Source organism: Magallana gigas, chromosome 1 (assembly GCF_963853765.1).
Source record: "Magallana gigas chromosome 1, xbMagGiga1.1, whole genome shotgun sequence".
NCBI lineage: Eukaryota > Metazoa > Mollusca > Bivalvia > Ostreida > Ostreidae > Magallana > Magallana gigas.
This window is the reverse complement of record NC_088853.1, coordinates 15,772,047-15,797,514: the sequence shown is the minus strand read 5'-3', so window position 1 is coordinate 15,797,514 and position 25,468 is coordinate 15,772,047. Positions and strand designations below refer to the sequence as shown.

General features: G+C 36.2%; 1 protein-coding gene across 2 annotated transcripts; it reads left to right on the top strand.

Moving 5' to 3' along the window:
* The first annotated feature begins 320 nt into the window (after positions 1-320).
* Positions 321-24,082, top strand: LOC117687890 (uncharacterized). Of its 2 annotated transcripts, none has more exons than XM_066084129.1 (4): positions 321-629; positions 6,129-6,318; positions 16,898-16,974; positions 20,900-24,082. In XM_066084129.1, exons 1-4 carry the CDS (start codon positions 586-588, stop codon positions 20,940-20,942), a joined length of 354 nt encoding a protein of 117 aa, XP_065940201.1. In that variant the 5' UTR covers positions 321-585; the 3' UTR covers positions 20,943-24,082. The 2 variants fall into 2 exon arrangements, with proteins under 2 accessions (XP_065940201.1, XP_065940194.1); XM_066084122.1 differs by lacking the exon at positions 321-629 and adding an exon at positions 4,484-4,769.
* Positions 24,083-25,468: the final 1,386 nt, after the last annotated feature.

Here is a 25,468-nt window from a genome sequence, read left to right as displayed (position 1 = left end):
CCATTGGTTTTTACGTGGCATTGAAAAGTTTAACAGCCCAACAGGTTCTGAATTGTTATTAAGATGAATTTGAAACTGTTTTCTTTGCTTCCCCCTTCCACCCTCTCTACAACTTCCCAATTTTCCCAAATGTCCATTATATGTAAATAAGGCGATGTTTCGTTATTTATGCCGCATTATATACAGAGGTTTTGCTGGGTCGTAGCCTCTTCCATGCTCCTGTGTCTATTGATTTTCATACTTTGCATACAAACGCGTGTAACCGAATCTGCTCAGTTTGTCTCCTATCCTCAGTGAGTCGGAAACAAGCGCCTCACATGACATGGAAGTATCGGTATAATAGCAGACTGGCTTTACATTGTTGTTACACGCAGACACCGCCGGAAAATTGCCCACTTCACCGCTTAAGCGCTGAATGAATTTTGTATTAACAATTATTTCCATATTTGGAGTTTATCAGAGCGTGACGTGCCTATTTCCTCCCCATGCTCTCTCGTTCTCTCTATCTCCCTGTCTCTGTCTCGTTCTATGCATCATACATGACGATGGTTGACCTAGAAAACTCTGCGCGGCTCTACCCCAGAGATGTTCCGGACTCCGGTGTACCCTAGCTCTTGTTCTAGACTAAGGTAAGCCAATCGTGTTATGTTTCCGGTACGATAAATCACATTTGTATGTTAACTTACTAAAATGTCCTTGTATATAGGTAGATGAATATTTTTATTTTTATTTTTTTTTGGGGGGGGGGGGTTACTTTATACATGAAATGATTTAGGCGCGCTAGACGGGAAGGTTTTTATTGTGAGTTTGTTTCCTTATGACTTATATGATCCTTCGTCCACATTTTCCCACCATAGACACTATATGTGTACAGTATACAATGCGTGAAAAGAAAGATGGATGATACTGCTGTTGATAATTTTTATATACGGGTCATCTATAATTAAGATTTTGCGTCATGAGTGGGTCATTGAACGTCTTTTACTACAGGGGCTTGGGGCTAAGGTCCGTGGTCAAGATGGTGGGTAGGGTCGGGTGATGCTAGCTTCCTGGTACCGGGGAACGGGGTTGGGTTTGGGGGTGTGTAAATTATGTTGCAAACTCTCTATGTCCGTGGTGGGTAGGGGTGGGGGGTTGGGTTTGGGGGGGGGTGTAAATTCTGTTGCAAACTCTCTATGTCCGTGGTAATGATGTTGGGTAGGGGTTAGGGTGGAGCTATGTTCCAGCTGGTACCGGGGTACGGGAGTGGGTTGGAGTGGGAGGGCTAGATCGAACCCGTGCTGTTGTATCCTTTCCACGCCGCATTACACTACAATGGAGAAAATTTACAAACTTTTTTTGGATACGTATACATTGTACATTCCCATGGTATGCTTGTTTTAAAAAAAATGGACTGCTTTTTCTCCATTCATATTTTTATGTTCCCACTTTTCCTAGAATTTTGCGTTTTGGGAAAATCTACAAAAATGAGATGTTGTTAAAAAGATTTAAAAGAAGAAAATAATTCCGTACATGCGGTGTTTTCATGTTCTTGTACGGTGGGAGAAAGGGGGTGATGGCGGGAGGGAGGGGAATTATAGGGATGTTCTGTTCTTTGGTACACAATAATCGACCCAAAATGCATGCAATTCAAGCATATCAAGTTAAAAGGGCTGGCTAAAGACGAGAGTAGAACAGTGTTTGGTCTCTGATTATGTGAGAAGGGAATAACTATTGTTGGTCCAATATCAGCCGGATTAAATATCCTTGTTATTGATTCGTCTTAATCCACCCACATTTCTCCTTGTTTGGACCATAAATTGGGGTAGCAATTAGCAAGCAATAGAGCGGGTATTTATTAAATGGGTATGGTATGCATTTATGCATGTATTGAAATGTTCAATGTGGTGTAGCTGAGAGAGAGAGAGAGAGAGAGAGAGAGAGAGAGAGAGAGAGAGAGAGAGAGAGAGAGAGAGAGAGAGAGAGAGAGAGATGAGGAAAAGACAGTCAGACAGAGAGGAATAGATAGAGAGACAGAGAGGAAAATGGATAAGAATATTTTCATGTTGTAAATTTTGAATTTACCGGGTGGAAGTAAATACTAAATTACTGCCACCCATTAAATTCAAAATTTACAACGTGAAAATATATAGATGGAGAGATAGAATAAGTCATACGAATGAACAGACATCCCATACGACAGTTGGAGACACAGACGAACAGACAGACAATGTGACTGATAAATGATCATCATATGTATCCCATCAAACATCCAAACTATCGTTTGTCCTTTAAAATCAACTTCTAACAATTTTTCTTCTTTTTAATAATAAAAAAGGTAGCAATAGCTGAATGATAACTGACACTGGTTCGGTGGTCTTGCTTTATTTTTCCTGGATGAGAGATTTAAGGTTTCATACCTAAATCATCGCCAACACTATAACGGGGAGGGGGGTTGGTTGGGGTGGGGTGGAGGAGCCGTTGGGTGGGTGGGGGGGGGGGGGTAGGATGGATGAGCGTTTTGTCCTCTACCTTGGTTTTAAAAATGGACTTTAACAAACACAAAACATAGGCGTAGGAACCGGGGGGGGCTAGGGGGGGGCTTAGCCCCCCTCCCCCCCCACTTTTTTTGCAAATTTATACCTTACCATTAGAAACATAGCATAATAGAGGGTTCAGCCCCCTCACTTTTTCTCGCAGGAAAGATTATTGTTTCTAAATTTACCTTGAAAGATTGAAAAGTTGGATTCAGAAGCATACTACCCCACCCCCCCCCCCCCACCCCCCCCACCCCCCCCCCCCGGATTAGGAATTTCTTGATTTTGGAAAAAAAAATTGTTGGGTAAGTAATTTTTTTTTTTACGGGAAGTATAGGTATACCCCCCCCCCCCCCCACGGATTAGGATTTCCATGATTTTGGGAATTACTTTTTACTTGAGTCTAGCCCCCCCCCCCCCCCACTTTCAATTTGCTTCCGACGCCAGTGCAAAAACCTAGCAGACTCACAGTCATATGAACGATGCAATAAGCACGTGACCAACGGCGGGTACTTACGTCTAGGAGTGTCATTAAACTCCAAAAAGGGGACTCAAGTGGAAGTCAATGGTAGGAGCTTTACACACGTGACTACGTAGATCACGTGATTACACAGTGCACTGTACTGATGCTACTTAGAACTCTTGATAAACCAAGGAGTACCATTCATAATTAGGCTGCTTTTTTATGTGCACTGAATTTTAATTGTTATAGACTAGTAGATAGTAGTGGCATGTGATGATGACGTTGAGAGGAGTGTACACGCAGTAAGTTGTACAAGTGCTACTCGGTGCTTAGCAAATCAACAGTAAAAATTAGTGTAGATTAAAATCATGCTAAAAAATTAATAAGCCATTAGGAAATGACTTTTTTATTGAAAAAACATGTAGTACTAAAATAATGCAACATTACAATTATTAAACAAAAAAAGTGTAAAATATACGTAAATTTACACGTGGCACATTTCATCAAAAAGCATTCAAACTCGTGACCTAAGACTTATAGGTTTATTAGTCGAGTAATGAAGCCGTTTTGTAAACCCAGGCATTTTACTTGCCTTTTTTTTAATTAGTATTACTGATAGAAAGTAAGATTACGGCCTCTTCAAGACCAACATATGCACTTATAAACTTGGGAAACTAAAATTGAAAAATGTTTGATATACTAGCTCTATGTAACATCTTTCATCAATATAAACACCATGTGTTGTTGAACAAAAAACCCAAAATAAGCAAGACAATTTCTGAAAAAAGGCTTTTTCATATATTTATATATTGTATCATTTGTATTCACTGTATACCATCCTACTTCGTAGTTGACTCTTCAACTAGTAATCAGAACGTAACGAACAGACTTTTTAATGGTCGCCAGATTGATAACGGCGTGGCAGAAAAGGGCAAATCACGTGACTTCCGGTTGAACTGCGATTGGTCATTGACATTTTCTAATCTCTCATCCGGAAGACTAAATGATTCTGTCGTGTTCCTCCCCCGTAAAGGCCAAATTTCTGCTAAATCTGCATTTTCGATTTCTTTTCATTTTGGCATTTATTGTTTGGAAGATATAGAAACGGAATGGAAAGGCGATTTACATACGGGTCTTTTGGGGGGAGTTTAGCGAGATCATGCATTACTAGGGACCGGTAGTTAAACGCACTTGTCATTTTTACTCAGTATTTAGGACCCACGAGGTTTTTGTGATTTTTCACAAAATGAATAAGAACAATCACCGTTCAAAGTAGAAATGAATTGTTAATATATATTAGTGTTTGAATATAGGAAAGAAAGTTATTAAAAATGTCTGTTGATGATGCATATATGACTTTTTTTTAATCAATCTATTGATTTCTTATTAAATTAATCGTGCATTTGTAAGAACTAAATAAGACAAATATATTTTCATACATTTGTCTTCTTTTTTATCTAAAAAAGGATTTTTAAAACATTGTTTTCTGGGTGTGTACGCCGAGAACACGACAAAAATCTCCAATGTACATTTATTTAGTTCTTCCATACTTTAAAGCACTTACAAACAGTCCAAATAAGCGGAAGTTGTAAAACCACGTGATTTGTTGGAGATTAAGATTCTTCCTGTTCGAGAAACAATTACAAAGGAGTTAAGAGGAAGAGATTTCCGTTAGAGTAAAATCACATGAACGAAGCGTTTGAAGTCAGAAGCTGTCCCTAATGAGAGCGTCCAAGTGTTCTGCATATGTTGGAGTTGGACAAGATGGCTGCAAGCCCGTTCCTTTATAGGTCAGTGTATATAGTAAACTTGTACGCAGTTAGGTCGGCTAAAATTAATTAGCTCCTCTTGTTGGTTAACCGTTTCATTTTCATTGTTTAAGGGGATGGAATGATTGGTGATTAAATTGCTTTTGCAATAGCTGTATTTCTAAAATTGTTTTCTATCGACTGTTTCATTGCAAGTGAATTAAGGCCTGTACGGATTATTTCATTAATCCCTTAAAATTCTATTCTCGTAATTTTCTCCCTACGATTTCAAAAATTTAAGCTTTGTTAAAAGAACTGTTATCAATGAGGAAGAAACACTGAAAAGACTCAAAATCGGTTACGTAATTTATTCAAACTGTAGATAAGGTCTGAACAAACTCAGAAAACATCTCTCCCTCCCCCCTCTCTCTCTCTCTCTCTCTCTCTCTCTCTCTCTCTCTCTCTCTCTCTCTCTCTCTCTCTCTCTCTCTCTCTCTCTCTCTCTTTAAAAGGAAATGCAGTACTGTCAAACAAGCGAGCTGAAAAAACCCATAAAATTCAGAACTAGAAAACAACAACATTTTCCATTGTTCAGATTTCCCGAGTCTCCGTTCCGGGAAGTAGAGCAAGACGTACAAACATGGCGGCGCTTCCTGTCTCCACAGTCAGGATTAATTGTGTAGGAAATGATTATTCAGAATAACTATTGCATCTAAATACAGTTTTTACGAACATAGTAACTATGGACCCAAACATATACTGTATTTGGGAAAAAGGTCCAAGGCGACCATTTAAGGACATTACACACTGAAGAATTTTAGGACACGGCGTTTTCCACTAGTCTAATGCACTATTCATATTTCCCTGATGTAAATCACGTGACTCTGGATAAGCCACACCGCTATTGTAGAATTCATGAAGCCAGTTTAGGAATTACGTATACATAGTATTTCCTTGGCGAATGATCATTTATGGTTAAAAGGGAAATAAAGAGCAAACAAAAAATAACATTACGTCCACTTAGAGCAGGAAGAAAAATGTGTCCGGGTTCAGATTATCAATGAATGTAAAAGAAAGGAAATAGCCAGAAGATACAGAAAGTAGAGGGAAATTGGGGGGCGTTTACAGAAAATGAGAGAGAGAGAGAGAGAGAGAGAGAGAGAGAGAGAGAGAGAGAGAGAGAGAGAGAGGGCTTATGGATAGTCCCAAAAATTGACGAGGACAGAGACAGAAAAAAATAAGTTGTCAGTGCAAGAGATTGATACGGTTGTGCACTTCTTTACCATAATCCGAAAACTTTATTTTCCACTTCTACCAAACGTCCCTTCGACACGGATTAGTTGTACCTCTTTGACCTTTTTATTGATTTTTCTCCCTTCTTTTTCTTCCAATTGTTCCCAGCACACAGGATGCAGACAAAAATTATAATAAATCCTCGCCTCACGCATCGAGAGGATGCTTCCAGACTGGGCTCTGCTTAATTCTCCATCGTGGAAGCAGGACAGGGAAATCCGAGTTACACAAACTCTTCATTCGGGATGGATTTATTACGGGACTATGCAAATTGGATCATACATACGAAGAAATAAGCGTGAGTATTAATTTTGTGATGTTAAATCTCGGTAAAAGAAGGCTAAATGTACCATTTCAACGTACTAGATGTGAATGCGGTTGTTCTATTTTCCACTGTTTTAATACCTTATGATTTTTTTTCATTCTATTGTCTATAATACTGTTTCAACATCTAAAGTATAAACGAATTTTCTTTTTTTATGTTTAAGAGTTGAAAAATATCAACAACGTTTTTATCAGTTATGTGCTACAGTTACTGTTTAATGAAATCAAGCAATTTCTGATCGTTAATCTTAATCACGTGATTATAAATAGGCCATACGTATGAGGGATAGTTTTAGGAACGAAATTAATTTGCCTGACGCATGCATTTTGTCAATTTTAAGAAAATTTGAAATGTAATAGTCAGAGAGAGAGAGAGAGAGAGAGAGAGAGAGAGAGAGAGAGAGAGAGAGAGAGAGAGAGAGAGAGAGCGTAATCAGTTGACCTATTGATGACATCGGATACTATACTACGAGTTTAGGGTTGACGCATACAGTGTTCATTGCTAAATAGATTCAACCATCCGGCTCATTTCCTTTGTTCAGATTCAATCATCCCCGCCATAATTGTAACGACATCATATTTATAGTAAATCAGTTGTAATAGGCAAGTTTCCCAACCAATCACAGGCAATTGTTATAGTTAAGAATGGGTCGGAAATCTGGTAGTCCTTTTGGTAATTATAGCGGTTACAACACAGTGATGTTTCATATCCAACCACTTCTCTTTTCAACTGAGTGATATTAATTCAGTTATATCGTTCTTGCACTGAGTATATTGCCTCGGGATCGATATTCCGAACCGTCTGTTACAGCTTGGCTTTAATTTGCATTGCGTGCCGGCGGAGGGGATCTTTCGCCTGCACCATGCGTCCCAATGGTGCACTGCAATCCTCTCGATGGCGCCAGAAAGATGGAAGAAGGAGAAGGCTTTTAGATCAAGATGGAGTCAGGGGACCGTAATTGTTTTGTGCGCAGGAATTAGTAGCGTTAGAATTCGTCGATCAATAGGTGATCAGGTCGTGTCTGTGATATTCTTCCGCGGGATTTGAAGACTATCTGTAGCTAATAATGACGGATGATTAACGTTTAGAGATCGGGAAACAGCACTCAAATGGTCCCGATCACGCAAACTTAAGTCATATCCATCAATCCCCGCTCTCCGTCCCCACTGTTATACGGTAGGAGTTACTTCCGGAATTTGTCAGAGTCATTAAAACGTTTTGTTTGGCGGGGTAATGATTAAGTGGGGTTTTTTTTCGTAGACTAACTTCAGTTGAATAAACAGATCTTGAATTGATCTTAACAATAATGTTATGACTTTTTGGCTATATTTTTACATTCTTAAGTTCTATTTTCGTTTTGTTTGGCGGAGTAACGATTTAGGTTTTATCTTCTTGGATTAACTTCAATCAAATAAAGCTATAATCCTGAATTGGTCATTACTTTAACGTCATGCCCCTCTTTAACGAGCAGCTTTGTTTAATAGTTATTGCGTGCATAAACTAATCCAATTATCTTTGTAAAATAACCGAGCGTGCGATCACTTAATTGCCGAGCTGTATGCATTTGTATAAAATTTAAGGGACGAACCCTTAAACAACTCTGTAAATAAATGATGCGCTGAGTGTTGGACCTTTTTTTTACAATCTGACTATTAGACGAAACAATTGATCGACTTTTGATTTTGTTCTTTCCTTGCAAAGATAAACAGTTTTAATCGCTTTCCTTAATTTTTTGAAATATAGATTAAGGCATTTCATATCAATATATTTATTATCAATATCAATTTACTTCAAATTTTTTCACGATATATAATCCAAAAAAAAAATCATGGATTTTCACCTGTTATTCATTCACTAACTCATAAACATTAGGCATGCATAAAATTGTTTTGATTTTACATATTTTGAATGTTTTTTACAATCAAAAGTCATGAAATATTTCTAAAAAGAAAATAATAACTTTCTCAAATTGAGTTAGCTGGAATTTTTGAACAGCTTTATTCTTTTGCTTTATGTTAAGAGAACAAATGAGAAAACATTTAAAAGACGTTACAATGTCGCCTTTGACGTCTAGGTCACAGAGACGCTTTGTTCTTTTTTTTCTAAATCAAATTTGGTCTGGTATGCGTCTTTATTTAATCATTGCACGATAGCGAAATAAATAGCGCTTTCTTTTAAGAAGATAATCAGCCGAAAAAATCGGCATGATAAACAGAATGCAAATTACTTTGCTGTGACATTTTAATCACTGACCGTCAAATTTGACACATTGTAATAATTTTTCCGTAAGTCTTGACACAAAGACGCTTTTTTTTCTTGGTGTATAATATAGAACAAGTATTTAAATCTGTAGAGTATAATTTATCATTTTTAAAAGATTGGTTTAACAAAGATTTGTCAATCGGAGAGGAAGGGGGTGTATATATTTATTCTTTAAAAGTCATCATGCAGACTTGCTCTTTAAAATCTTTTCAACGAAACCTTTCTTAATTGTGAAATCTATGGAACTACAAATTTGGATGCATTACGTACATTGATCGGAATGCACCTTCATTTTGAAATATAGGAATATTTATAAAACCCTGTGTTTTGTTTTGAATTATACATCCATTGTAAATGCTGATAAATACTGTAACAAGTACGTTATGGTTTCGCGGTAGTATAGGAAATGTTCGAATCTCCTTGGTATTTAATCGGAGTTTTCTCATCCATTGTTATCTCTTTTAACAGCAATCAAATCAAGATATGGAATCGTGTTATAGAAATGATTTTTGTCATCCTTTTCTAATTCTCTAACAATCACTCAAGTTTCTTCACAAGATTTCACAATTGTACTCTTTTTATTTATCAAAATAATTTTCTTAAAAAAAGTTTGTAATTAAAAAACAAAAGCAATTTTGAAACTTCTCAAATTCCCTCATTACCTGTATTCATAAGAAACGAGCCCGTACACGATTCTCCAATGTATGTACTGTATATATATATGTATCAACTTGTTATCTTGTCCCTATCTTTCTCTACTTTGGAATGCCTATGTAAATGTTGCAGATACAAGTATGTATGTAAATAAATAGATAAGTCGACAACCTAGCAGGCCAAAAATAGCTCAGCTATGTGTCAACACAGGTAAAAGCCAGCATTTCATCTCAAAAGAATACCTGCGAAGTATGCATACGTTAAGTTGCTACCTGTGTACAGCGGAGCCTGAAGTACAACGGACATAGCCGCATCACTGCGCAGGAACTCGTTGACTCCACGACAACAAATAGCTCGCGGCGGAGGTCTCCCTTTATCATCTTACCTGTCTATACAGGTAAATTGGAGGGTTACGTCATAAAACGTGAAAATCAAAGCACAGATAATCTGATAAACTCATTTACTCCCATCAACGAATTATCTTGTCGTGTCGCCTCGCCAGTTTCACGATTAACAACGCTTAAAGCCGAGACTGGTTATGGATGCTAGTGTAATGGCAATTCTAGCTTGATTGAATTTATTATTCAAGCAAGCCAAACAAAATCAACTTTTTATGATTCGCCATAAACCATGATTGCCACATATATGTTGTCAATGATTAGAAACCGGATTCTTGCTGACTGCGTGGTTTGGTTTTTTTTTTTTTGCATCCTTTTCACAATGAGAAGTTAAAAACCAGGTATGTGAGAATTTTTCCTCCTATTTTTCTTTCCTTCTTTTCCTTTTCTTTTTCTTCCTGTTGTGATGTTTACGGTTTGTCCGAGAAGATTTGCGGTTTTAATGTAAAACGTTTGACAAGTTTTTTACCTTTCATTTACACGACATTTGGCAGGATTTGCAGGTTTTAATGTAAAAATGTCTGTTCAGAAGTTATTTTGTGGGCGCATTTTGATACATGAGCTGACCTGATTTTGATGTAGTACTATGTTGCATAAGGATGTTACCACTTGACATTCATTATATGACTCTGTTAAACACCACTTTGATGGTTCCAAACTACGTACGCGGTACAATTACATGCGCAAACCCACACATACTTTCACACGAAAGAATTTTATTTGCGGTGATTTCCACGAGAAATCTACTGATGCAACGACAAAAGCTCTTTTTTTCCGAGTGAATCTTATTTTATTTTATCAAACATTTCATGACTTAATATTCTCTCCGAGACATATATTATTAGTCTACTACTCTAAAAATGATCATTATTAAGCGTCGTATAATTCCTTTTCGGTTGTCGTAAAACAAAGTACTTCACAGTTCTCCTTTAATGGGACGTGTCTCACGAGAGGGCCAAAAACCAACTACTTTTACACTTTACGTTGTTATGTTGTCGATCAGCTGGGGGTCGTCTTCGGAAGTAATAAAAACCCCTTCTACCGGCGAATTACATAATGGGGCTATCCTATAACTAAAAATGTCTGACCCCAGGTATATGGGTAATATTAGTGGGCGGGTATTTTCTCCGAAACATGACTCCTTTTTTGTCAAGTACACAGGTTGAATGGTTCTTCTAATTTGACCCTTACAAGTAGTGATAGAGTAAAATTGATTTTTATTTTCCATTTTTATTCGGTGACGAAGAATGTGGAAATGTATACTTATGATATAAGTTTTAAACGAATTTGTGTGACTACATGTATCGCATCAAACATGTGGAAAGGGGGGGGTGATATGTAAGAAGGGTACTCTATAATTGTAGTTATTGTTGATGCACGGTATTATCTTGTATTTATTAAGGTTCTTTAGTAGAATAATCTTGACCCCCCCCCCCCCCCCCAACAAAAAAAACATCGTTATTTACTGCAATTTTGTTGTTGATTAAGATCGAAAATTTGATAATGAATGATTATACATCTAGTAGAAGTAAAGAAGATTCATGAATATTCGAATTTATTCAAGAAATTTAAGCCTACATGTAAATGTAATTATTTAAGTTTAAAAGAACCGGTATCCATACCAGGAATTTTATTTTATAGATGAGTGAGAATTATGATTATTCATTAACCAATTATAGCATCAACATCATTGGGTATCTGTTCCTATAGTATTTATGGAATTACCATGAATATTCATAAAGAGAAAATCGACAAAATTTGAAAGTTTATAAAAGTCAAAGAAAGATGAGACGATGTAAGAACAGCGATATTTAAAGAGCGAGTCTTGCAATGTTTCGTGATTACATTGTAACTGAAGAGGGATCATCTCCGTCAGAAAGTGTCTATCGGGAAAGAAGTGGGTTACACATCCCCGGGGGATGACATCATAGACAGATTATTGACAATTGTGGCTCTCGTACAAAACCAACAATTGAAAGAAGACAATAGTTTCCCGGCCTCGCAATCTAAGCGATATCTTCGTCCACGGGTCAATAGCAACGATACGTTGCCAGGGTAACTAGAGGAGAAAATATGACTCAAACCACACACGGTGCTCTCTTGGGCCGGAATTGTGAGATCTCCCCTCTTGACATTTACGCTCCATAGAAGAGTTTTCCCTCTGACAATAGAATGTTGCGTTTACATTTCTTCGATAATTGATTTTTTTTTATGTTCAGTAACATCATCATCATCGTGAGCGCTTATGTGTAGTTCGACTGTTCTGGAATTTTTCATATTACAAAGCTATATTTGTATAAAGTTGTGTTATGACGTCACAGAGAGACCTAAGTTTTACGGTGTGCAACTTACACTAGTATCGATATCAAATTAGTGAAAATGATTCTAATGGTCCTAATTTGAAAGAAAATTATCTGTTTTCGGGAAGTACTTGTAAACGAATAAATAGTATTTTGAGTAGTCTGCGTAAAAATAAATTACATTCAGGGCGAGTAATATTAAACTGGTCTTATACACCCCCCCCCCAGCCTTGCTGCATATGCCAGCTTATCTTTGATTTCATCGTCGTCTAAAGCAAAATGTCTTGCAAGTCAGACGTATCATGCGTATTGCTATAGGTTATTGAAACACAAATGTATGCTTCTTTCTTCTTTTATTTTCTAAACCCTTGCCATTTTGAACGCTATTTCTTTAATCGCTCTCTATTGCTCTAAAGGGCCACTTTTACCTCCATTCACATTACCATCAATGGCTTTTCTTCCAAACCATTCTTGTGTTATACGCTACGCTGCAGCAAACTTCCCCTTTACTTCCTCCTTTGCAGTTTTCATAAAATACATGGTCTATATTTATTTTTGATACATAAATACTTTTTGCGTCTCAACGTTCACTTCACATTATCCAAAGGATCAACTATTGTTTTGATATTTTAATGCTCCTATATATGTAAAGTGTATTGTTTATAATTTGCTAAATTAAATACTGTAAACTTACTTTTATTCGCGACTACTTTATTTCGCGATTTGCCAGAGATAAACTGGTTCGCGACGACTAATGTTCGCGACAAAACCTTATCCAGACCTGTGTTGTTATGAAAATCAAACGACAAGGACAGATTCTCAGCGAGAAATGCTTGCGAAAAAATCTTGCACGCCAATACAAGTTTGTTTACAAAATATATGAATACCTTGTTGTTTGAAATGATTGGTTACGTGGGTAGCAATTTTTTGTGATTTCATTCATGGTTATGATTGCATCTATTTTTGTTTTTTTAAGGGAGGGATGTCTTTTTAGGTCTTGTCTATGACTCATGGCTATTTGTAAAAGATTTGAAAAATAAAAATTCATTTTAAAATCATGATGATATCAAACTATTAATTCTGTTTCATGCGACCACTGTACGTGAAATTTTAGGCTTGATTTATTGCAAATATGTCAAAGCTTTGGCAGCCTATCAATATATAGCTAACCTAAGCTTTGTGTTGCCAAACTTCATAAAATCTTATGAAGGATGGCTCACGAAAAAGTTACGTTTATATACATTATAAAGCCAAACCCTTCCTCAACAATAGTTTTACGTAGGTTCGACTTCCGATTCATCAGATCTCAAACCATGTATCAATGAATTACATGTATGTGCGAACCAGTGGTTTTGCGCCTATCTTTACTTTCAGTACTTAGATTTTTAAAACTTTTTTTTTTTTTACAAATTGTGCTTAAGCCCCTATTATAATATATCTTAGTCACGAATAATTCCTTTTGCAATAAAATACAAGTAAGGCATAATGTAGATTTGCCGTCGAAACGTTTTAATAGTCATTTTCATTTGACATCTATTTATGATTTGCTACTTACTTTCAGTCCCAAATTCTATTTATCATGCATACTGAGGTTTATTGTGCCATGTTTAATGGGTTTTTTTAAATAATGAATATAGCTGGAACATTATGCATGACTATGAATGATTTCGTAAGTAAGTAAATTGTTTTTTAGAGAAAAAAAATATTGAATGAGTTATATAACAAAATGGTGCATGTCTGAATGAATGAATGAAAGAATGAATGAATAAATGAATGTATGAATAAAAGTTCTTTTTTTGTAATACAAAGACTGCTTATATCAGCAGTTTGGTATGCAAACTTTTTTAATCTGTTAATCGAGGCCTGAATTTTAACATTGCGTACACATGCAACACTATATGTAAATTACTATTTTTCTAAAATGTAAATTTTTCGTTTGTTGTAAGTCTCCGGAACGATGACTGTTAAAGCTTTGAAACTACACATGCTTGAAGGCTTCTAGTATACACACCTTTTTTCAGGTAGATAATGAATTAAGTTTTACCTGAGAATAAAAAACTGGACGTTTAAATCTTAAGCCTGGATACAACGATAGATCAAGGATATTTTTAACCTCTCTCTCTCTCACTCATTCTTTTCTCTTTTCTGTCACTCTTTTTTCTTTTCTTCTCTGTCCCTAGCTGTGCAGTGGCTGGGATTTAAGGAGGGGCTGGGCCATTTAAATACTGGGACTGATAGACAGGTTCTAAATTTGGGGGGTTGGATTTTGTGTGTTAATTATCTGAAGGGACGGACAGAGGGTTTTTAAATCTTTTTCAATTGTTTGCTTTCGTCTTAAAGTATTGATTTATAAGTGGCCTTCGCGCTTGCAATTCATAAATTTTTCTCTGATGATTGAAAACAAATCTGTGAGTTGTTGCCTGGGCAACTTTAAAAAAAAATTAATTTTTAAGCGCATTCGGTGCGTCTTGTAATTTTTGCATGCAACCAATCAGTGCAATCACAAGATAACTTTATTTTATTGTTTTGCCAATTAATTTTTGATGGTTGGTGTTATTTCGAATTCGTGTTTGCAGTTGTTTGGGTTTTTTTTTTTTACATGCATTTCCTTTCTGGCTGTATGCATGAAGATAAAATTTAGAAGGCCTCTTTAGCAATCCTGTAACTTTTCCGTAGAAAGGGGGAGGGGTAATTGTCTGAAATTCTAGGATGACTTTTAATTTTGTGTGGAGGAAACAGCGTTAATTCATACAGAGTCAGGAAATATCAGAGAGAGAGAGAGAGAGAGAGAGAGAGAGAGAGAGAGAGAGAGAGAGAGAGAGAGAGAGAGAGAGAGAGATATGGAGAGAGGGGGAAAGAAAGAGAGAGAGAAAGATGGAGAGTATGAGGGTGGATAGAGAGATCAATATGTATACTCAGAGGTTACTATAGCGGTTACAATATGCGTGCAAAGCTAGCATGTTTATAACTTGTCAAAATCGAAACCTCGGGGGCAGGTTTGAACAATTTCCCCCGACATTCTACGTTTTCTACGTTACGGCGGCACGCGACATAGTCCGCCCAGAGACCCGTCTGAGCCGGCGGGTCGCTTATATCATGCCTGGAGATTATACTTGTTATAAAGGGATTAAAGGTCGCGCTTGATCAAACAAAGACAAAGTGCAGTAACATGTATATGATGTCGTTTTCTCAGGTCCTTCATTCAGTAAAGACAGCGTATATCGATATATACCCCCGCCCCGTCTATATATACCCCCGCCCCGTCTATTTATCTGATTAACCCCGTTCGATAATGCTTTAAACAGTATTTAACGATTAAAGGAATATCGATAAAAACGTGGCACTAGCCATTTTTAGACGTTTTTTATCTCCTTCAGTTGAAGAGCTATGTATAAAGATATATATATATATATATATATATATATATATATATATATATATATATATATATATATATATATATATATATATATATATATATATATAGAACGTTATTTAAATATTTAAACTAACCTTTTTCCTTAACTAATGAATAGGTTATGACCTGATTTATCTTATGTACAATTTCAAGGCACATCTGGTGGGTGGTTTGTTGACCAACACGCCTCCTTAAGCAGCTTAAATGCATATAAAGATTAGGGGAATATCAAATCATCTATACATGAAACTATCCCAACCGAATTTTGTTTATCATCTCCTCATCAAAATCGAAATATTGTTTTTTTTTAATTTGAATTATCTGTTTTCCTTGGCCGATTTTTTTAAAATTTAAATTTGGTTTTTTAAAAACATGTTTTTATTTTGTTGTCAGTTGGAAGCTGCTTAAAAGGAAACTGGCTCCGTATTTGTTTCCTTATTGTAAATTAATATGATAATTGTAGACTCATGTTTCGAATGGGGACCCATCTCACGTGTTATCCGCACATCTGGCCTCAAAGTGAATTGATTATGATAGTGATACAAACTGTACAGTATACCTTGTATCGATAGCGTACGCTAGTTCAATATACTACGCAGATATTGAAATTTGTATGTAAACAGCTGTGCATGGCATATATACATTTTAAATATAATGTTCACGCTGGTTTATAGTGATAATTTCTCTCTCTGTGTCTCTGTTAGTCTGTCTGTCTGTCTCTCTCTCTGTCCGTTTCTCTCTCTCTCTCTCTCTCTCTCTCTCTCTCTCTCTCTCTCTCTCTCTCTCTCTCTCTCTCTCTCTCTCTCTCTCACCCAACCGCCGACCGAATGAATTTATATATCCATAAATATATGTTATCCTGGGGCCTTTCTTTTGATTATGTCACCTTATTTAACAATGGACAGAGAGTAAGAATTAAGTGGCACCTTATCCCGGCGGGGTAGATGGTATCGGGGGGAATTTTCTTGTGGGAAGCACTCATTGTTGAAATTCACAAAATCGGGAATTAAAAGGCACCATGTAGCTTTTATTTAATCGAATAAAAGGGCATAAATTGAAGTCGGTGTTTTAAATTTTCGCTACATTTTCGGGGCATCTGCTCAATCTTTAAAATACGGGTATTTTCTGCATACCTAAGTTTCAATTTTCATTGTTTGAGTCATTTAAAAAATTAAAAAGTTGGGGAAAAAGCTACCCCCCTCTCTCTCTCTTTCTCTCTCTCTCTCTCTCTCTCTCTCTCTCTCTCTCTCGCTCTCTCTGTATCACAAATAAAGATGCATAACGATTTCTACCCTGTTTCCCTACCTACCCAACGATGTGGAATGTTTTAAACCCCCAACTTAGAAACTGTCCAAATATTTGTATCTTATCCCCACGAAAATGTCGCCACCCCCTGTCGTTTCCTTGGTTACCGGGGTCACAGTTCCGGTATGACCTTAGCCACTAAAACAGATGCCACATTTTCCATTTAAAGGTCCGAGAGCTGAATTAAATTTTCTCTTTTTTTTCTTTGTTTATAGAGGAGGATGGGGATCGAAGGGAGAATTCGGGGATTTTATTTTGTCTACAGTGGAATAGCTGAAGTCTTTGCCGCTGGGTAAGTTTTCCATTTTTGTACCATATTAGATCAATTCTGTAAGGGTACGAGAGTTTATAGCTAATTAATTTCTAGGTTAAACAACGAATTCACTTCCTTGCCTTCTTATATTTTGTATTTGTGTGTTCAGTCTATGTATTGTGAAAAAATAACATGTACATTATCTATAGTATATACAAATGTATGTATATGTATAAATTATAATTATTATTCGCAACATTTAATATTAATGGTGTAGTAGAATTGTCAAGACTCATCAATTGCATAATTATACACATAAAGCAATAAAGCATTCTGTATTTTCACCCCCATTTGAAATTTTTTTTCAGATTTTCACCAGCTGCCAATGCATTTAATTTAGCTAATATCTCAGAATTTCTTGTATATCAAATATTATAAGTACACATATATATGTTCAGACGTACTGTATACGTTGCCATATTATATTCCATTAATGATAGGCTAGGCTACTAAATTTAGTTCAGTCAGTGTTTGTCCAGTGGATAGAATTATAGTGTCACGTGTGTAACATCAAAACTGCGGAAGTGTCCCCTTTAAACTGTTTGAAAAACGGGCACCTGCATTTTCGCACTACAAATCTCTCTATTCTCTTTTCCCGCCACACCTAGAAAGTAAACTTGTTCACCCCTCCAAATGATCATGTGAACTAACCCAACGACCTCCATGTGATCTTAACCCGACCGTTTGATTGGCTACGTTGCCGGATATTCTAAAGGTCATGACCTCACGAAACGTCACATTTGTCCGCGAAATGCATAGCGAAGCGCCATGTGACATCGTTCAAGCCAGGTGAGGCTATCTTATCGGGAAAATAATTTATCGTAAAGTCCACGGTGTAGATGAATTTAATCTCCAGCATTTAGAAGAAGAAAGGGGCGTTGATGTACGACGAATGTTCTCATGCACACTTTTGGCCAACTCCGTTGTATATTATACACCGTATACGCAGGTATGTGTTATGTGATATTTTCTGTACGCCTGCTAGCGTACACTGCGAACGGGTTGTTAACACGTGGCATCCAGCACATCTGCTTCGGATAACACTTTGTGTAGAGGGCGAGAGAGAGAAAAAATGTAACACGATAGTGTGAAATATTTCAGCATATTGTAAGCGGATACGATTTTAAGATTCTTAAGTCCTTGGGTTACGGAAGACGTTTTCAATTGTGTGAAGTCGGCAAAAAAACTCGAGTTTTCTTCGCCGGAATTTTTGACAATGGCGAGAGTGCCCAGGGGCAGAGAGACTTGGTTATGCATTGTGCGGAAATATGCTACCTATTTAGGACACAAAAACCAGTTTCACCAGGTAATGCTTCGTGTGTTCATTTTAGCGAGACGGGACGGTGCGCTGAGCTATTTTTACATTGATGCTCCGATAGAAAGAAAAAAGGGGGGATGAATGAGAATAACATTAATAAGTCTCGTCGTTGATTTGAGTAAAAACGAGGCTGTATCGCTCTACACAGCACAGGGCACCATCTGTTACAGTATTTTCAAACGATTTTATCGATTGGACTCTGCCAGCAGTCCGAAATATCACCGAGTTCAGTATTTTATTTACAGAGTAGATGGGGAATTTCTCGGTGTCTGCACTGTGCGATGTGTGTCGGGAAGTTCACACGATGCATAATATGGCCATTGATTCTGTGGACTACACACACTGCACACGTGTGTATACTATATGTGAAGATGTAAGTGCTAGGGTGTGGTTATTATACACACAGACTGTCATTAATATATGAGTGTGTGTGAGATTATGTCTGTGCACGTGTAGATCAGGCGTCGTCTGCAGATATTTTGCAGATTGTGGTAAGAGGATTGAAAGCTGTGCGAATTCAGACATCTTTTGTTTACATTGAATATGTTCAAAATTATCATAGGGAGGGGAAGGGGGTTATTTAATATGAGACTTGTAAAGGAATATGGACTGTATTATGCAAGAGACTCCAATAAAGGGTCATTTCACAAATTCTCTGCTCAGTGAGATCTGGGGTTTATCCAAAGGGATATTTTATTGGGACTTTTGGATAATAAATTTATTATATTATGGTAATTTTTGTCTCTGCCTAGATATATACGAGGACTGGTTAAGCAATTAAAAATATGCTTATCTTAATGATCATCATTTAAATTGAGCTTTTCCCTATTCACAAAGTGCTTTTTCCAATGCAAGTTAATTGTTACATGTAGAAATCTGCTAATCAAAACTCCATTTATACAATTACATTTACAGCTGTTAAAATACTACCACTATTGCAATTTTGTTAAGACTTATATTGAATTTCCAGGGATGGGACTTGTTATTAGATTTGCTGGGACAACAGAATTACTGGAATTTAATAACTGTGATACAGAGGCACGGGGTATATAAATTGGGTCCCTCCATTGTAAACTGTTTTGTCTGCGTGTCGGATGATGATTTTTGACACTTTCTGAGTTGACAACAAACTTCCAAGAAACCAACTACCCTCCTGTTGAGAATGGAGAAGTAATTATAGCTCAATGCTTAGAAATGTGTGCCTTTTGTGGAATTTGGGAAAAAGTCGTTCTTGTTAAAACTTTTTGCTAGGGAAAAGCGAAAATTAAATGGACCTTTGTTGTCAGGTTGAATGAGCTGTGTAATTACAGGCCTTTGCAGCTATGTTACATTTCATGATTTATAGCAAGTGAAATGTAATGGATGAACATTTTTTTATGATTGTTCATGATGGAACTTGTACCAAATTGAAAGTGTTGAAACAAACATTTGCGGAGGTCAGCGAAGGTCAAATTGTTCTGCCAGATAACGAACCATTCTATGCTAATGAGTTGACACTAATTAATTCAAGTCAGCAATGAGTGTAGAAAGTGGAATTTCTGACATAAAATCACTGACACAAGCAATTTGTTGAAAGTCATATTTTTTGTCAGGCCAATTCTCGATTAAGAAATTCACTATTTGCCCTCTCTCAGTTAGGGTTTGAAAAAAAGACGTTACTTAATTTTGGTTGGTGATGCTATTTTAAGTATTTTTGTCAGACTAATTTAAAAAAATCTTTATTAGCCCACTTGCAAGTAGGATTTCACATTTTCAATGATGATTTGTGGAGAAATTAGTATTTTTCATTGAAATGAATTAAGTAGGTTTTCTATTACCATAGCTGAAAAATAATTGTCATCAGAAGTTCTGATTTCTCAATAAATTAGAAAGAAAGAAAAGGAAGGGCTTGTGTAGGCTCAATTTTCCGAAGGTTATAGCCATAGTACTAAAAATTATGTTGTCATAAAACATATCAGTTTCTTGTTTTTGTTTGTAAAATGATGGGTGATTTACGCATGGTAAGCAGTTGTGAGCGAACTCGATGTAAACGATGATAAAATACGTGAAATTAAATGCAAAGTAATGTCCTCCGGCTGTCAAGAGCTGTGATGGTGAATACTCTGTGGCTATTAGTACATTATGGTCGTGTAATATAAGTAAAAGCATGATTGTTTTTGGCGAACAGTCATAAACCTGCCATGTATGGTGAAAATACTCATTTTTCCTGTTTTTTGACAAATTATTTTTCTCACTCAATGAAAAATGTTGGAAATGATAACTCTTTGAAAAAAGAACTCAGAAATATAAGAAAAAAAGAAAATAATTGAGGGCATGCAATTAATCAGTTAAACATGTATTTTTCCTATAATAGAAAATGTTCTTCACTGATAAACTGAATAAATTAACATTGTACTATAATGTGATATGAATATTCAATGAAATAATTTTGATATGCTATTACATGTAAGATTAGAATTTCCAATGCAAAGTAACACTCCCCCCCCCCCACCCCCCCCCCCACCCCCCACCCCCCAAAAAATATCATAAATAATTGAATTCAATAGAGCAAAGCTTGTATTGACCTTTTTCATATGTGTTTTGTAGAAAAAGCTGGTCGTCAGAAGAATTGAAAATCGGCATAATGTAGACGACAGTGACTGTTACAGAGACTCCTTGACAGGCCACCAGTCAAGAGACCATTGGTATTTCGTAGGAGTGGGCAGAGATGCTGGATTGCAGACCACCAGTTTAAAAGGGTCAAAGTGGGAGTCTTCTATCCTCTCTCCTTCCTGTCACAACAACTGCAGTGATGAAGTCGTTGAGAAGCATTGGAAGGTCAAGTAATTCAGGTGGTTTAAGAAGGCAAACTACTCCTTAGATCTACCAAGAAATTTTTTAAACGATAACCTATAAGATCTACCTCAAAAATTTTAATACAATTTTTTGGCCATGAAAAGAAAGAAATCCAAATATTTCATGTTAAAAATTTTGAATATTTTTCTATTTCTTAATGCAGAGCTCTTCATCTGAAAGAGATTAGAATGGTCTTAAAATGGCCAGAGCTATACAGCCGCCTTAATGAATGGAGAAATTTTGACAATGTTGAAGGTGGTGACCTGTTGTGTAACAAACAGCTGGTCAATTTCCTTGTCTGTGTTGACCCAAATATTTTGGGCCCTTATCAGTTCATCGTCCAAAACTTGAGTGATAGTTTTGAGAGAGAGAGAGAGAGAGAGAGAGAGAGAGAGCAAGTGCAGGAGAGAGAGAGAGAGAGAGCAGGAGAGAGAGGAGTGTAGAGTGCAAGAGAGGGAGATAGAAAGGGATGGAGGAAAGAAAGAGAGAGGGAGGGGAGAGGTGAAGAGATATAGAGGGAGAGATTTCAGAGAGAAAGATAGAGACAGTAATAAGAAAGAACTGGCAGTTGTGTTTTGCATGAATATGATGTAAATTTTGTATTGAAAAGAGAACAGAAACATTTCGTAATTATTACAAAATATTGCCAAAAATCATAACAGTGGTAATTAAGTTACAAAAAAATATGACTGCGTAATAATTATGTAGCTTGAAAATGCTCTTTTGATATGAGGCACAAATTGGCTGTGTGTAGAAGAGAGAGAGAAAGAATGAAGATCCATAGGTCATGTTTTTTCTATGCAAACATAATATGGGTTGTGTTGGATAAATTGTTTATATTGAAAAAAGTGTGCAGAGATGGTTTGTTTGCAGAAGAGATGCTGGATCTACGAAAATTTTCTCTATTGACTATGATGAAAAATTGTTCAAGTGTGAACAAAATTGAACAGTGATATTTTCCGCAGATAAAAAAAAAATCAAAGTACTGACAGTACCGAGAGTTCAGAAAGGCAGGAAATGTTCTTTCACATTTAATTTGTGATAGCTTTAATGTTGATTATGATAGAATGGACATGATTGTAAGATAATGAAACAAGGATACATTTTAATTCTTTTCCCACCCCACTTCTTTCATTTCTTTGAAAAAATCAAAGAAAATAGTTTGATCTTGAGCAGTGCACTTTCCTACTATGAAATAGAATGTAGATTTACTTGCTTTTCTAGTCGGCTATGGTATATATTTAACCACAATCTGTATTTCTAAGCTAAAGTTAGGTAATTTCATGTTTAGAAAGAATAGCCATTAATTTTCATGATCTTTTAGAAAAGCCGTTAGCACCCATAATGAAAATCTCTTTTAAATCTGCTGTAAATTAAAAGTGGTAATGGTTTTGTTTCAAACTCTGCATTCTTTTACAGTTAAGGTGCAGTTACAATCCTTTTGTTGGTTTACATTTGGTTGAATAAAGAGTTGAAGGTGTCAGTGTATGTATGCAGTGAAGGAGAGATAGATGCGTGGACAATGCACCAGTTGTTACGCCAAGGAAAATGTAGGAGTAGATATATTGATCAAAATGATGAATGAATTGGAAAGAATTGTGGTTTTGAGGGGGTTTTTTATTTGAAAAAAAAAGACTGTATTGGAGAAAGGAACACGTTTATGGTGGGCGTCTGTTTAGGGTTACACTTGACGACAGATATTGAAAAAATGAAGATGTGTTTGACAAGGTGAAACCACCCGTGACTTAAGAGGTTTGTGGTTTGGTTATTCCTGGATGGAATGTCAGATATGTTGAAACAAATCAATCTGGGCTCATACCAGGATTGTGCAATACAAGTCGGGTACACCCATCTACCCTGGATGTGTAGGTGGCTATTAAAATTAGGTAATGTGAAACATTCAGGCTGCTGAATACATTGTGCTCATTCAATTTGCTTAATATGGCAGCACTTCGGAATTTAATGCTAAAAAATTTTAATTTCAATTTTTTGACTGCCAAAAGCAAGTCATGATTGAAGGGTGATTTCTGATAAGAATATATTGAATTTGACGTTTAGATTTCTTGGGTTGAGATTTTGAATCTCATGTTGAAGAAGTGTCCCACTGGAGTGTCCTTTTATCAGGGAGTAGTGTTCCATATATATATATCCTATATTTATTGAAGTACTTAGTTTGTTGTACATTATTTTTAACACTGAAATTATAGAGTTCCTTTGATGACTGATTCATCCTTTGTAGAGCCTGTCCCACTCTTGTCCACAAAAAGATCCAAAAAAACTAATAAAATTACATGTACCAGTACACTTCAACATTATTGATGAAAGTTATTTTACTGTTTCTTATTTAGGCCACGGCAAAGATTATGCAAACATCTTTCAGGTGAATGATCTCTTTTCAAAGGGAAATAACTCCAGTTCAAGTCATTTGTTTTACCTCATCAAGATCATTTGTAAGGGTCAAGGTCAACCGATTAAAGGTAATGACCTTTGACACCATAAAAACTGTACACTGACAGAAGACGTGTATATCTGATTGTCAAATATTTCTATCGCCCACTCGTATATCTCAGTTGGTGGAGCATTTGACAAGAGAAACGGTGAGACCTGGGTTTGAATCCTAGAACTATATTGTGGGAAAGGGAGATGGAGATCAAAACTGAGCTCATCCAAGTTCTATAGCCTAGGCCGAGTAGGGGCCTGGGGTGCTCTCGTCTCTATCATTATTTGTACTATCCTAATGCATGTGTACAAGAGGGGTCCATAACCCGAGTATGCGTAGAAGTGCAGTTGATTGGAAATAGGACCAAAATTCTACTTAGGGTTTTTTCTTCAGGTTGTACATTTATGTATAGAAATAGACTTTAATGTATTGTGGTGTTTTGCGATTGTTGAATTATTCATTTTCATTGAGAACTGTTAGTTTGTGTTCGTTCCATAATCATATTTTATAAGTGATATTAATTTTTCATAACATTTATGTTAATTAGCCTTTCTTGGGAACTTACAGTAGTATGGGAGACCTCCATGTTTTGACGTATTGTGAATCGAAATCAACAATAAATTGAAGAGTTACTGTAATTATATAAATAATTTCTTTTCCAATATTGCCACCTAACAGCGTAGCGCAGTGGGTTAGAGGGTTTGAGTTCGAATCCCGCTGGGTTTTTAAAAAATTATTTTTTTTTTACATCTCCCAAGTATTTTCAAAAGCTTTTTTTATTGGTTAAATATTGTTAAATTTGAAAATTATAAACAAGTGAAAGTGTTTCAATTATGATATACTTTAATCCAGTTTAATATCCTCAGATGCCCTATACAACCTTAATTTTGTTTATGTACTTGTATATACATGTAAAAGGAAATGTATTACTTTTTTTGCCTATTTTGATTGGATACTAATTAATTTCCTTTACATGCTCTGGTGGACTCTCATTGGATGATACTTTACACGGTTACGCCTCCTTATCACTTGTTCGTCGCAGTTGCTATAGAAACACTGGACGGAGAACTGATAAGGGCATGTGACCAAACATACTACAGAGGAGAGCCGAGGAAATCCGGAATACAACAAAGCTGAGGAAATCCGGAATACAGGAAAGCGTAGGAGTGTGGTTTTGCTCAACTCTGATAATAAAAAAAATGAATGTATCTTAAGTGTTTTGGTTGGTTTTTTCGGTCAGGTTATATCTTAATTGAGTTGGCTGCATTAATGTGTGTAAGAGAAAGTTGGGGGGGGGGGACAAGTAAAAGGATCACTTGTTGATAAAAAAAGATGCACGAGGAGATAAGTTCTAATTTGTGTGCGCCGTTAATTGCAAGATTTTAAATTTACATATCCGGAACAGTATCACTGCGGTTTGTCATTATATATATTTACGAAAGAAGGTGTCAAACTATATAGACCCTAGCAGACTTTGGATAATGATAAATGTAATGATAATGTAATGCATTGCTTTCCAAAATCAAGTTCAATACTGGCATTACAAGGCATTAGATTGCATTACTACGCTTATTTATGCATATTATTTTTTAAAAATATGATGAATGAAAAGGGGGTGTCGAACTACTAGTATATATAAAGACCCTATTCACCGTAAATTTTTTAATACATTTCCCATCTTGTCTTATTAGAAAGCTATTTTTTTTAATTCGCCCCTTAATGTAAAATTAAATTACATTCGCGAAAGAACTAAATTACATTTGCGGAAGAATTAAATTGAATATACTTGATAATTAGATAGCTCTTGTAATCAGTTTGTGAATTTTTAGCCGTGTACTGGTTAAGATATAGCGGTACATGTTTTCAACACTGCATGTTTT